Below are 14,843 nucleotides of genomic sequence, written 5' to 3' on the forward strand. Positions count from 1 at the left end.
TTCTAAATCAGAAAGAGTGTGTCAATTAACTCTTGGCACCTACTGCCTCATCAATTTCAGTGTCTTGACTGTAGGACCCTTGAACAGCAATCTAATGTTTTTATGTAATGAAACAAAGCCAAAGAGTGGCATTTACCATGCCGAACTGGAACTAACTGAAATATTTGATTAAAAGAAAAAAAAAAAAAGTAACACAAGAGACCTGAAAGATACATGGAAAGGGCCATTTCTGGAGACTTTTGATATTTAATGAAAATAAGCTTTAAGCCTTCTAGAAAATCATCAGTGTACTATTGAGGGGGTCCTATTTTTTTTCCACATACACTGTAACTGGGACAGAGAGGCACCATGGCAGTTAATATGGCTAGCAGATGTCAGGATCTCCTGGTTAACTTACAAACAAAGCTTAAATGCATGAGAGCAAAATATCCCATTTATGCACATGCTTTCAATACAGAGATTTTCATGCACCCACAGTGATATTCTTAGGAAAAAAACCTAACAAGTAGAACATAATTAAACTATCAGCTACTCCTTTTCCCAGTTGCACAGGTCAAAGACTTCTTTCTCACCCCAACTTCAGCAAATATGCACTTTGATGCATAACATCGGGCTTGCAGATCAGCAAGGATGCAGGCTGTCTGCTCTTACAAGCAACTGCGTGGCAGCAAGACTGCTCGTCTTTATGGAAACAGGCAAGAGAGAAAGAGACCATGAACACAAATGTACGCGCCACTTACCTCTGCTTTGACTGCCTTGCTTGTGTCTTCTGCGGCAGTTCCTAGTCTGTCTCCACTGCAGCCTGATTCACTGGCAGAAGCCCTTGTCAACAGAAGGAAATAAAAATTAATTTACAAGTAACAGTAGAGTGCTGTGTGATGTTTGCATATATAGGGTTGCGTGTATAAGTAAGTGCTGATTTGGCAGTATTTAAGGAGTGGAGTTATTTTTGATAAACAGCAATGTTACATAACATTCTGAAAGACCAAATTGCGCCATGGAGCAGGAGAGGTAAAGAGGCATCTATCTTATGGTTTAGGATATTTAGCAGGAAGCTGGGGGATTCTTGTCCCCTGAGGATGTGACAGGTCTTGATTTGTATTGCTGCCTGTCTTGAGGACTGCTGTGACCACGTTATTTTGTGTTCTCTGTTGCTGTGGCTTGTACAGAAGCTGGCATGGTCACTGGTTCCACACCTGTCACTTGTTTTCTGAACCGCTGTTTGCAGGTTACTTGGGGGCAATTCTTTGTTGTTAGGTAATTTAGAATGAAAATACAACTGATTTTAGAAGTGCGTATTTATTATCACGCACATATTCCTTAATTTGTTGTTCAGAGAACAACACAATGTGCAAAGACCAATTTGTCTGCATGAGCGCGCTTCTGTAGAGGTTCTCAGGTACTGAATTATGTTGGAGACCATTGTGTAAACTCTGACTCAGAGAGGACACTAAAAAGATTATGTGCCTCCTGCAAACTATCTTGATGAATTCTCTGAAAACACAGTATGTTTGGAGTCCTCAGCTTAACTGCTGAATTAATTGTAGTCAACCTGGGGGCTAGGTCCTCGTTGAAACTGGCCTGGTGCATTGGTGCAGCAAATTCTCTGGACTGTGTGCCAGTGATAGAATCATAGATTAGTTTAGGTTGGAAAAGATCTTTAAGGTCACCAAGTCCAACTGTGAACCTAGCACTGCCAAGTCCACAGCTAAACCAAGTCCCTAAGAACCTCATCTACATGTCTTATAAACACCTCCAGGGATGGTGACTCAAGCTCTTCCCTGGGCAGCCTGTTCCAATGCCTGACAACCCTTTCCGTGAGGAATTTTTTCCTAATATCCAATCTAAACCTCCCCTGGTGCAACTTGAGGCCCTTTCTTCTTGTTCTGTCACTTGTTACTTGAGAGAAGAGACCAACACCCTCCATGCTACAACCTCCTTTCAGTTAGTTGTATGTATCCTCCTTTCAGGGATGTATCATATTGTTTCTGGTATTGTTAGTAGGAATCACGTGAAGAGCAAAACATAAATAAACCCACCTGAAGAGGGAGAAGTGACAATGCATGTAATGAATGTAAAAAGAGAATAGGAAAACACAAAACCTAAAAGGTAAGCAGAAACTTCCCAGGATGTGCTGTCCTTATTTAGAGAACCATGCCAGCTGAGATCGGGAATTTCAAAATCTTTCAAAAATGTTGGAACGAAGCTTTAATGTCTAGGTCATCTGACCTACAGCTGTACATAGCAGGATGTGCCCAAGTTTGTCTTAATCCCCAGTGTCTGCCAGCCCTCTCTAAGGTCCCCCCAAGGTATCCTATGACTTGAAACATACCCCTCATGATCTGCAGGTACAGGTGGAGCAGGAGGATGAAGGGAAATGCATGTGTTCGTTCCTCCTTTGGAAACCCCGTAAAACACAAAAATAGTGTTTGTTTAAGAAATGGTCTGTATATGATCTTGGAACTCTCTTCTTCTTCCCAATTACTTTTGTGGTTCTCACCAATTTTCTCCCTGCATTTGCCATATGATTACATGTTGGTTGAGCATGTATGGGAAATAAACTAGCTGTTTATCAAATGCTTCTGTCTGCTGAGGCGTTGCCCAGTCACTATGTTCCTTGGACAACTTTAAGTTAAGAGTTACCATATAGGACAACAGTGATTGTGAAAATGTGTAGATGTGTCAGCGGGTTTGTGCAAATGTACAGGCCTGCTGACTTTTACAGGACTGTTGTGTTCCACATTGTGCAGTGGTGCCTGTGAACTGATTATGGGAAAGAGGATCTTGGGCAGGCCAGGATCGGCTGGTTTGAGCGACGAGATGCTAGAGCTTAGCCACAGGGTGGGCTGTAACAGAAGTCACCCAGTAGTGACCACATGAGCATCGGGATGCAAGGGGAAGGCTGGGAAGTCCTGTGCTTTTTATGTGACACAAGTGGTGCACTGAGTTCAGCTTAAGGTTTTCTAAAACCCAGGCTTTGCTCTGTGCCAGGGAGGGTCTTTTTTTGCTTGGTGAGGATGTTGTGTTAATCCCATCCTGAACCAGAGGTACAAGGGACTCTTGCAGTGCCACAAGGATGGTGCCTGGGTAGCTACCAGTCTTCTGAGGGGGAGTGTAAGCAGTGATTGTTCTCTTGTCCAGACCCTATCCAGGACTGCACTTCTTGGGAATACATGTTTCTGAGGACTGTTGTGTACACACAACTCCAGCAGGCCACAGCTTTCTTTCCTGAGAGTAGTATAACTCATGCCATTTGGAGCAGTATTACCTGTAGTGCTTGGAAATTAAGGAGACATGCAATCTTTCATGTTCTTGATGGAATGTGCTGTTCTGAAATTTAATTGATATTTAATTTAAAAACTAATTACCCTTATTCTTTCTCTGGTGAATGCCTTTCTGACAAAGTCTTAGTTCACTTCTGGCTCACAAGAAACTCTTGAAGTTATTAAATCCTTTCAAGAAGTAAGAATCACATTTCCTCTGCAGACTGATTAGTTTGCCAGTGCATCGAGTCTTGGGACCTTTTGGACAAAAAGACTTATTCAAGAAAAAAAAAGGGATTCAGGATTCAAGTTCTCCTTTATAAGTATGGTAAAGAACACTAAAGCAATATGTGAAGCAGAAGTGACCTTGTAACTACATAAATTTTCTTAAGTCTCGTACCTCATCATGGTTGGTGTTGTTTTTTTGTTTGTTTGTTTTTTTAAGTATGTTTCCATGTTGCCATGCATTTATATATTGATGAGTATTAAGTAATCTACTAAGTTACTTTATGTAACAGCTGAGTGATTCGGAGTTTCTTTGAAAAAGTTGTAGTTTAGAAATTCCAACATCCTGGGCAGTTGATGTAGGAGGATATCCATGCCTTAGTATCTGGATGTGAAAAAGTACTGGCAAGAAATACCTTTTCACCTTTGAGGTGTTACTCCTCTGTGTCTTTAGGTCAACAGAATTCAGCGCATGCTGAAAGATCAATCTGTTGGGAAGATCCTAGTGAGATTTGTCACAGGTAGGTGTGTTATATGCTTTCTTGACAAGCCAACCTAATTTTCTTCAGCTAAACAGCCATTAAAAGGGTTAGAACTGGTGCCAGCAAACTGACATTACATGCAGTGGTGCTCTACTGCTTTAACCAGAGAAGGATAGAGAGAATATAAGTCTTTTATATTGTACTCCATCTCACTGGAGAATAAATATGGAAATTATATGAAAATAAAAGTTCTCAAATCTAAGGTAGAGGGCTTGGATTGAAGATGCATATATGTCATGCATATCTTTTAAAACTTTTTAAAAACTTTTTAAAAAAGATGCTTAAAATACAGGAAATTTAAACTGTAAAGGGAAAATATATTTTGGGGTGCCTGCAGACACTTGCAATACACCTGCCCTACTCAGAAAGACTGAGTGTACAACCGAAATACTATCAGCGTCTTACCCTGAGAGCCATGAACACTCATAGAGGATGGAGGCATCAGTAATAATTCTCTTCCCAAGGAAGCTCTAATGCACAAATATATAAAATTAGCAGGTTAAAGATGAATAGTTTTGTTTGGGCTGGGCTATGAAAAGAAGACTGAACAAAAGGTGATGCAAGTGGCTGGCTGATGTAATAAGAGGCTGAAGCTAATTATACAGGGAACTCTCATTAAAGGTGTGGCATCTATTTGCTTCCCTTTTCCTAGTAGGCGTCTTGAGATGTTCTTGCGGAGTGTTTGGAATACGTTTGAGTCAGAAGGAGCTTGGGTGGCAAACTAGCTACCATTCACAGTTACTTCATTGAAGTTTTAGGTGCCATGCTCTTTTTTTCTTCCCCCCCGCCCCGCCCTTCTTCACTTGTGCAACTTTCTCCTTCTCTTTCTCTCCCCTCCCCTCCTCAGCCTGTTTTGCTACTTTCCTTTTTAGGCAACTGGAGGCTGTCATTGCAAAAAAGACAAAGGAAAATGCTACTGTGTTGTAACTTGTTCTGTCAGTCTCCCGTAAGCTGCTGTTCTCACGTTTACCTGTCTGGGTTAGGTTTCTGAAGACAATGGCTACCAAGTAGAAAGCACTTAGGTGAAATGTAGCTTAAGAAAGAGTGATATTTTGTTGTTAAATATTAACCAGATTCAGACAAGCTCAAGAGCATTTCAAGTGAGGTTAACTTGTTGGGCTGGTGAACAAGAACGAAAGTGAGCAGTGAAGAACAGGCATGGGGATACTCTATTCAGAGGTACGTGAGCATTTTCTGTGCACTAACCGAAGCTATTGAAGATATGGATATTCACCGGGTTTGGTTTATTCCCTTCACACCCTCCCATACGCAGGATTTTACAGATCTGGAAGTTCTTTTCCTCTGGAAATGCTGTACTTTGGGTATTACAAACTGACAGAAGTACTGTTTGAGGGCGTAAAGAAAATGCAATAATCAGTGGAATTATTGTGACTTCATAGAGAGACTATGTGTTCAAGATATTTGTTGTTCTCTGTTGAGATCAGAATGATTCTGAGCATGGCGCAAACAACAAACAGGTTTGCTAACTACAAACAAATCCTTGGCTGATGTTCAATATAGATAACAGAGTTAATGCCTAAGGAAATATTCTCCCCTACCCCACAATTGTGTTAGCAATGTGATTTTATTTAGCTCTTACCTTTATGGGTTTGTTCGCAGACCATGGTCCATTTAGCATATCCTAGCTTAGTTAAAGTGGTGCTTAGAGAATGTTCAAATGATGTCCATATCTTCCATGTCTTGTCTTTCTTCCTCATACAAAAAGTTTTTTTACTTTTCTTGCACCTCCTGTGTGGTGATCTTGTACTGAGCAATCTCAGCCATTAAAACCCTTGCCTGTCCTATGATCACTTTACGTTTAATGAAGCATCAGATACTGAATGTTGAAATACTCTTCTGTAAGTCTTGTAGGAGTACTGTAGAGATACTGTAACTACTAAGGTTTTACTTTATAACTACATATTCAATTCTCATTTGAATACCTGACTTGGGTGAGTGTCACTCAGTCATTGGCATATGTAATTTTGTTGAAGGTGCTTTAGCAGGTCAGTTGGACTAGATGGAGCGGGTCCAGAGAAGAGCAACAAGACTGGTGAAGGGACTTGAGCACATGACCTATGGTGAGAGGCTGAGGGAGCTGGGGTTGTTCAGCCTGGAGAGGAGGAGGCTTAGAGGTGACCTCATTGCTCTCTATAACTACCTGAAGGGAAGTTATAGTCAGGTGGGAACTGGTCTCTTCTCCCAGGCAGTTAGCAATAGGACAAGGGGACATGGGCTTAAACTCTGCCAGGGGAAGTTTAGGCTGGATGTTAGGAAGAAGTTCTTTACGGAAAGAGTGATCAGGCATTGGAATGGCCTGCCTAGGGAGGTGGTGGACTCACCGTCCCTGGAGGTTTTTAAATTGAGATTGGACATGGCTCTTAGTGCCATGATCTAGTAAATGGGCTGAAGTTGGACCAAGGGTTGGACTTGATGATCTCTGAGGTCTTTTCCAACCTAGCCAATTCTGTGATTCTGTGATTCTGTGATTCTCCAGAGGTCACTTCTAACTCCAACCATTCTGTGGTTCTGTAATCTTCAGACTCCAATTTCCAGTCTCCATTTTCTGCCCTTTGGTTTCTTCACTCAGGCAGAGGCATGTGCTCTAGTTCATGATTAGTCCTGATGCTGCAGCAGGGAAAAGGCACCATTGGTGAGGGTAGAAGGAGCTTTGTGTTGTGATTCTTTGTTTTCCGTACATTCCTTCTTATGTTTTGTGCAACATTGTCTGGTTCATTGTGTGCATCTTGTCTGAATGTTAGGTGGTACTGCAGAAGTGTGAGTGAGAGCAGAAGTGAAGGGCTTTGCTGCCAGACAGGTCAAAGAGGAGCTCGCTTCTTCTTCACCTAAGCTGGAGTTCTTGGCCCTGCTTCCCTTCCTTTCAGACCTAGAGCTTGTGGTTTTATTGGGTGTAATGTTTGATGTTCCTGTGCCAGGTCTACCCTGATAACCTTGTGGAAGTGGTCTTGGTCTGTTCTGAGTTCTCTGGGGCAGTCAAGACCCTGTGGTTCATAAATAATGTGGTGCAGGTGAGTGTGGCCACTCTGTGTCTCAGGCTGCCATCACCCCCAGAAGTTGTGAGCTCAGTTCCCATTGATGAGGACCACTTAACTTCAGGGCTTTTTCTTGTGGGAGCACTGGATTTTGTTTCTCACGTGTGCCTAAAGGAGATGCCATAGACTTTATGTCTGTGCTTCAGCTGCCAGTGCATCTCTAATGAGGGAAGTTGCAGGGGTTCTCCTGGCTGTCCCATGCTACTGTGAGTCTTCTGCAGTCATAGTCCTGCTCCTCTCCACAGCTCAGCCTAAGCCTGAAATGTGGACTTCAGATTCTCCTGATAATGCTTCTCTTTTGCATGTGAAGCCTGGTTATTCTGAGTATGTATCTCATAGGTTTATTTCCCACTTGTGTATGATAGGTGGATAACAATAATTTAATAACTGTAACATGGATCAGAAACTGGCTGTTAAGCTACACTGTTGCTGAGGTGGTCTTCTAACACTGTAGAAAACTGAGTGAAGGCTTCCAGGCTTTTAGCCTGCAGGTTTTTCTGTAGACATAAAGGAAATATCTTTTCTTGGGTTTTAGATGGAATCTACTACTTGTGCATAACATTGTCCTGACTCTGTAAATTTGGAGAACTGCTACTTTGGACTTTGAAGAGCAGACTTTGATCCGTTTAGGAGACTGGTTGTCAGAGTCCCTTGGAAGACAGTCGTGAAGGGCAAAGGAGTCCAGGAAGGCTGGTCACTCTTCAAGAAGGAAATCTTAGAGGCACAGGAGCAGGCTGTCCCTGCATGCCAAAAGTGAGCCAGTGGGGAAGAACACCATCCTGGCTGAATAGAGAGTTTCTTCTGCAACCTGGGAATAAAAGGAGAATTTATAACCTTTGGAAGAAGGGGCAGGATACTCAGGAGGATTACAAGGATGCTGTGAAGTTATGTAGGGAGAAAATTGGGCCAAAGCTCAACTAGAGCTAGCCTTACTATTGCTGTAAAAAGGAACAAAAATACTTTTATAAATACATCGGCAACAAAAGGAGGGCTAGGGAGAATCTCCACCCCCGGTGAATGCAGGGGAGAAATATAGTGACAGAGGATGAAGGAAAGGCTGAGGTACTAAATGCCGCCTTTGCCTCAGTCCTTAATAGTCACAACAGTCATGCTTCAGGTACACACCCCCTGAGCCAGAAGACAGGGATGGGGAGCAGAATGAAGCCCAAATAATGCAAGGGAAAATGGTTAGTGACCTGCTACACTGCTTAGACACACACAAGTCTATGGGGCCAGATCAGATCCACCCAAGAGTATTGAGAGAGCTGGCAGAGGTGATCACTAAGCCACTTTCAATTATTTATCAGCAATCCTGGCTAACCAGGGAGGTCCCAGTTGACTGGAAATTGGCAAATGTGACACCCATGTGCAAGAAGGGTTGGAAGGAAGATCCGGAAAATTACAGGCCTGTCAGTCTGACCTCAGTGCCAGGGAAGGTCATGGAACAGATCACCTTGAGTGCCATCACGTGGCACATACAAGAAAAAAAGTGATCAGGGTCAGTCAGCATGGATTTATGAAAGGCAGGTCCTGCTTGATCAGTCTGATCTCCTACTTTGACAAGGTGACCCCCTTAGTGTAGAAGGGAAAGGCTGTGGATGTTGTGTACCTAGATTTCAGTAAATCCTGACACTGTTTCCCACAACATTCTCCTGGAGAAGCTGGCAGCTCATGGTCTGGCCAGGTGGACTCTTCACTGGGTAAAGAACTGACTGGATGGCTGGTCCCAAAGGGTCGTGGTGAATGGAGTAAAATTCAGTTGGTGGCCAGTCACAAGTGGTGTTGACTTGGGCTCAGTATTTGTGCCAGTATAACTTGCGGTGAATGAAAAGCTCAGTATTGAAGACAGAATAAAAGGAAGAAACTTAATCTCTTTTCAACTGGAGAACTTAAAATGCTGCCAATTTGTCACAGTTCACAGAGTTATTGTCTGTACAGTAGGATATTAGAAACCCGTAGCACTCCTGTCATTTTCAGTCTGTCCTTAGTCTATGTTCTTGCTGCTGGAGAGGGAAGGAAATGCAGGTCAGGTCAAGGGTGTATAGAAACAGAGCAACGACTTGAACAACAAGCAGTTCTCAAAAGCTGAGCATGATCAGAGCCGTGGGCACACATGCACATGTTTTTAGGTAGGAAGTTTAACTTCAAGCCCTATAAGATAAACATTGCATAGGGTGTGGTTTTTCAACTTTCACCTAAAGTGCGGTTCTGTTCTGGGAACTAACGAATCAGAAGTGGTACCTCTTGTTCAGCAGTGCTCATCCAGAGGGAAAGCCTTTTGTAAACTTAGAGAGACGTGGGCTTGTCAGTGCTTGCTGCTTAATACAGTGGCCAGCTGCTATGAGATTGAAGCCGTTTCTTAAATGGCTGCAAATGATTTATTTCTTCGCCCAAAATGAACAGCGAGTTCATTCCACTGTGCAAGGGCTGTGAGTGCTGAGGCTGAGGGCGGAGAGGCGCTGGGTGGCAGCAGCAGCAGTGTCTCTTACCACCATCTGCTGGAAGTCGCCTAGAACTACAAGCTCTGCCAGAAGTGCTTGGCAGTGTCCTAGGGATGTGCAAGTTATAAGTCAGAACGGGAAGTGTGGATGTCTTAGTGAAACGTGCGCTGATGAATATTGTCTTCTCTTTTCAGCCCATTTGTCAGGCAGCTTATAATAACGATTTCAATGAAGTTCGTCTCCTTTTGGAGCGCAACAGTAAATATCTGAACATCCAGGATAGCCGTGGTGGAGACACCCCCTTAATTTGTGCGTGTAAAATGGGAAACAACCGGATTGTTAGCTACCTTCTAAAAAGAAATGCCAACGTCAACCTCAGAGACAAGGTAAGTGGAGTGTATGTGTGGGGACACTGGCAAGCGCAGCCAAACCTGAGGTTTTTTTCCACCTGGGGCATACGTATAGCCCTCAAATTACAATTCAATGAGCCTATATGTTTCTGTTTGTCTCCTCATTTATTTTGCTAACTTGACAATGCACACAATATAATAAACATTGCCAGTCAGAATTTCGATCTGTGTCGCATTCCCCGTTTAGGTAATACTGCACACCATGCCTGGTGCCCTGTGGGTTCTCTTTGCTTACCCATGCAGCATTCTGCGTTTGTCTTGCCCTTCAGTTTGTATCTGTCTCTTCTGTGGCCTTTCTTTCCCTCTCACCCTGATTAAAAGAAAGGTCTGAAGGAGAACCTGTCCGTCTCTCACAGATGCCTCCCTGACGAGAGACTGACCCTACAAAATCCTTCCTTGTTTCCCCTGCAGACCTGCTTTTGTCATGTTACAGACCAGGAGCAGTAAGTGGTTTTTTTTGTGGTAGATTTTCTTGTCAGTTACAAGTCAAAAGTAGATGGAAAATGTGTGTTCTGACTTGTCATTTATTCCTATGATGTTAAAGGTGATAAAGAGCCAGGAAAAAACCCCACAACACTGTAAATTCTCTTGTATCACCTTGTACTCCAAGGCAATATTTAGCAAGTGCCTACATATTTGTGGGCTATCTCATGTCTCTGGTTTCCAGTGCATTAGTTTATTTCATAGGAGGACAGGAAATGTTTGTGAGTTCAGTGGCGTATTCTGTCCCATCTATTCTTCGTATTGCATGGGCTTCTCTGTCTTACCTCAAAGTCCTTCTGAAAAGGTTCAGTATTTTGAAGAAAGGTCATTTTAACTGCCTTGGCAGCCCTTTTCTAGCTGTGCCTGGCTTTCTCTGCTTATTTTGTGCCCCAGCACAACATTGTAACATCGTTTGTGAAGCTCCAGTTTGAGAACGTGTCGAGGTTTAACACAAGTGTTCTTAACACGCAAGATTAGAGTTCTGCCCTTTAGTTGCTTTGTTTTGCTCAGTATTCAATGATTTTTTTAAGCTGTGTTTGCTCTAGGGATCTGCTGGGGGTATTGCTACTTGCCTGTGTTCCTCAAGTTTGCCAGAGGAGGTGCCATAAACTCTCACATGTCTTTTCTTCAGTAACCTCTATAAGAAGAGGAGCTGTGGGGATTCTTCCTGCTGATTTGACTTGCTGAGCAGCAGTCGTAGCCACAGGAGATGTCCACTCTACCCTCTCTGCAGCCATGTCCAAGTTTGCAGGCATACATGTGGAATCCTTTGGATCCCACATCCTTCTTGCATGTGTAGCGCAGTTTCCATGAGCCTATATGTGTTTAATGTGCTTCTACTTGAAGGAAGCAAAATGCATGTCTCTTTGTGTTTAAAAAAAAAAAAAAAAGGGAAATGTTTCCAGTAGATTACCTAAAAGAAAGCTTTTGAAATATAATAGTTCACTATTGTCAATATTAAACAAATATAAAGAGATCACTGAATCTGGTACTAATCAGAGCTATTTTGTGTTTAGAAGGACCGCACTTGTCTACATTATGCGGTGAGAAAACGGTTTAGCTTCCTTGACTATGTGCTCATCATAATCCTCATGCCAGTTATGCTTATTGGATATCTTCTCATGGTGAGTGTGGATGAAAGCAGGAAAGATCCTGTACCTTTCCCTTTCCCCTTATCACCTTCCTCATGGAAGTATTTTGGGCCAGGAACCTGTATAGAATATGGACTTCTTTTTTTAAAATCAGGGACTGATGGAGAGCATCAGAAGGAGCAGAGATTTTTGCTGTGCCTATAGGTGGTGAAGGAACAGAATTGTACCACTGCATCAGTCTGGCATTTGCAGAAGCCAGACCCTCTTCTCTTTGGAAATACTGCAGCGTTTAGCCAAAACTACTTAGTACTATACACAGATAAATTGTCTTACTGTGTTACTCTTTTCCTTGCGTGAAACAGGTCTCAAAGACTAAACAGAATGAAAACCTGATCAAGATGTTGCTTAGAGCTGGAGTTGATGTTAATGCTACAGACTCTGTAAGTGGGTTTATCCAAATGCAAATGTGGCTCATATGCATGCAACAGTACTAAAACCAGACTTCAGAATCTTCTAGCAACAGAGACCTGCTTTCAGAGTAGGATCAGGGAATGAACTGACTGTGATGTACCAGGAGGGTCCAATGTTTCCCCTTGACAATTAGTTAATTCTCCATTTCTGACAATTAAGGGAATCCAGGAAAGCTGGGTTGAGACACTTATGTATTACATACCTGAACTTATAGAGATTCTCGTGATATAAGCTTCCAAGGCTATCGCCATTTATGAGTTCTTGGAGTGGAGCAGATTTGTGGGCAAAGGTCATTCCACAGTGCTAGACCCTGTATGTTCTCTTGATCTTCAGTATGCTGTTCTACCATATGTAGCATTCTGTGTCCACTAGCCTACTTGGGTGTGGTAAAGAGCTCCTCTACTCTACTAAGGCAGAAAAGGACAACCAAATTCCAAACGACTGAATTGTGAGCAAACATATTGCTTAAGACATAGTTGTTGAGATCAAGATCAAGGAATTCTCTGGAATCGGTAAAGAACCATTGGCCTCTTGCTGAAGGTATCAGACCTGTTTTAGCAGCTGCATTCTGAGGAATGAATGATTTTGTTGTTCTTTTTGCTCTTATGAGAATGTATTTGTTTAACTGTGTAGTATTTTGTGACAGGAAATGTTATGTGTCTTGGGCATCCAGCTGGTAGGAGGAAACTGATAAGGTTACAGGTAGTCATACTTGCCTAAGGTCTGTTAAAGAAGTAATAGAACCAAAATTCATCTGCTCCTGTTTCCCTTCAGTCTGGTTGCACAGCCCTTCACTATGCTTGTGAAATGAGAAATCAGGAAGTCATTCCTCTGCTGCTTGAAGCTCGTGCTGACACTTCTGTAAAGAATCAGGTAAGAAGGTGACCTGGACAACTGTATAACTGCTTCCTGGCAGCAGACTCATTAGCTATAGGGTATAAAGGAACATTTGCTCTATTGCCTGTTTTGGTAATAGCAACTTTTTGTGCCACTGGACACCATTCTTTTGAGGGGGACTAAACTAAGATCCTTCTGTCATCAAAAAATCTCACATATTGTCCAAATAAATACTGGCCTGGGAGTATCAGCATTAGTGAGTTGAGGTGAGCAATGTGTTGCCCATGTTTCTCTTGAAATCAGCTCTTAGCTTAGCTCTGCTCTCTGCCTTTGGACGTATTTCCCAGGAAACAGTGGAATGGGTTTCACTACTGGAGGGGAGGGAAGGACTCTGCCCCTGAATTCAGGGAGAGTAGAAGTGAACCCAGCACGTTTTGAAACTTTTGCTTGAGAGCAAGGACATGATAGTGAAACTTAAGCAGGAGACCACTGCATCTGGGTGAGAAATTTAGGAAAGCTCTTTGTACTTGACCCACATCTATCACATTGCAATGTATTTCTTCTGTTTCTTTCAGGATGGGGAGACTCCTTTAGATATAGCAAGAAGATTGCAGTTCCACAACATTGAAAGCATGCTAAGGAGAAATTCGTAGTCATTAAGGACTCTTGAACATGTGGAAAAGTACCTCATCTGGCAATTCATCTTGCACAGGAGTAGGAGTCCTGCAGAGGGTTGAGGGCTCTTACTTCATAAAGGCTTGGTTCAGATCTGCCCATTCCTTGCTGCAAACTTTGACTATTTTATGTGAGACTTGTCAATACTCCCAAGGCCACTTGGGCTGAAAGGAATTAATTTGATGTTACTAAGCCATGAATGATTACAACAGTGTTCAAAATATTGCCTTTTCCATTTGCTTCCCCACTTTTATTACTTGCCTTGTGCAGTGTGTTGATTTTGATAGCTTGCTATAGTATTTGCAGCCAATGCAAAAATAAAACATCCTTTAGATTGTGTGTTACTTTTTCCAAAGGGATACACTTGACAGCTGCACAATATGCCACAGCAGTTTATACAAAGTCTGGTAACCTTCTTCATAGTATTTCTTTTCTTATGATGGCAGTGACTGGGAAAAATAGATGTTTCAGCTTAGCACTTCCTCCTTCCATACCTGCTACAAGTTTCACACACTTCAATTTTCACTATGTTGCTACAAGGGAAGAATTATCTTCTGTTTTTCTTTTTTTGTCATGTAAGAAACAGCAAAAGAGATTCAATGAGTTGCTGGAGACCACAAAGGCACGAAGAAAGCCAAGTCCCAGGTGACTTTAATGCATTAAGGAATAACGATGAAAATATGTTTGGCACAGTAGAGAAACAAATTTTTTTTACTACCTTTCCAATATAAACAGTGTCCTAAAGGAAACAAAAATCAATAAATGTGATGCTGTGGATGAGAACCAGATGTATCCTTCCCATGGACTGGACAGCATAGCAAGCTTTTCACAGTGGTGCATGCAACAAGGGATGTATAGACCAAAACAATATTAAATTCATGAGTCTTCTCTTGTGTAGGTGAAGGCAGAAAAAACCTGCAGTGGTAAGCAATGTATTAAAGTGGCCTGATGCTTTGTGATTTAATAATTCAGCAATAAAGGGGAATCTCCTTTCAAATGTTGCTGTATCCTGCTTTCTTGGTCTAATGGATCTTTATTTTTGTTGACAATTTCGGCCATTTCCTGTAAGCTGACATAAGCTGCGAAGACAGATGCCACGGTCAGCACTGCTAATGGCTGCTAGACTGGGTGCATGGACAAGGTAGTGTATTTTTCTTGTGTTGCAGAACATAGATAAGTTTTTCAGTGTAACTATTCTGCTGAATGGTGACTCCAATTACAAAGGGTCTTACTTGGACAACAGGAGCTCTATGACCCATCCAGAAACAGCCTGGGAAACAAAGCTGCCCTGTCTGCATATATAAGATGAACAAATTGGGGGTGAAACTTGAGGAACCACACCCTTACCTACC

The 14,843-nt window shown here is 42.4% G+C and overlaps 2 protein-coding genes across 2 annotated transcripts in view; both read left to right on the forward strand.

The window, feature by feature from the left end:
* Nucleotides 1–928, forward strand: part of LOC136104260 (uncharacterized) — a 62,674-nt gene extending 61,746 nt beyond the window's left edge. The window contains exon 9 of the mRNA XM_071811940.1: nt 545–928. Coding sequence (XP_071668041.1) covers nt 545–751 — 207 coding nt within the window. The 3' untranslated portion in view covers nt 752–928. The remainder of the gene's footprint in view (nt 1–544) is intronic.
* Nucleotides 929–4,946: 4,018 nt separating this feature from the next.
* On the forward strand, nt 4,947–14,469 carry LOC136104256 (ankyrin repeat domain-containing protein 22-like). The gene is made up of 6 exons (XM_065843017.2): nt 4,947–5,209; nt 9,719–9,910; nt 11,434–11,541; nt 11,871–11,948; nt 12,754–12,852; nt 13,392–14,469. The coding sequence occupies exons 1-6, from the start codon at nt 5,189–5,191 to the stop codon at nt 13,467–13,469; spliced, it is 576 nt and encodes a 191-aa protein (XP_065699089.1). The 5' UTR covers nt 4,947–5,188; the 3' UTR covers nt 13,470–14,469.
* The last annotated feature ends 374 nt before the right edge of the window (nt 14,470–14,843 follow it).

The sequence above is a fragment of the Patagioenas fasciata genome, chromosome 8 (genome assembly GCF_037038585.1).
Source record: "Patagioenas fasciata isolate bPatFas1 chromosome 8, bPatFas1.hap1, whole genome shotgun sequence".
Lineage (NCBI taxonomy): Eukaryota > Metazoa > Chordata > Aves > Columbiformes > Columbidae > Patagioenas > Patagioenas fasciata.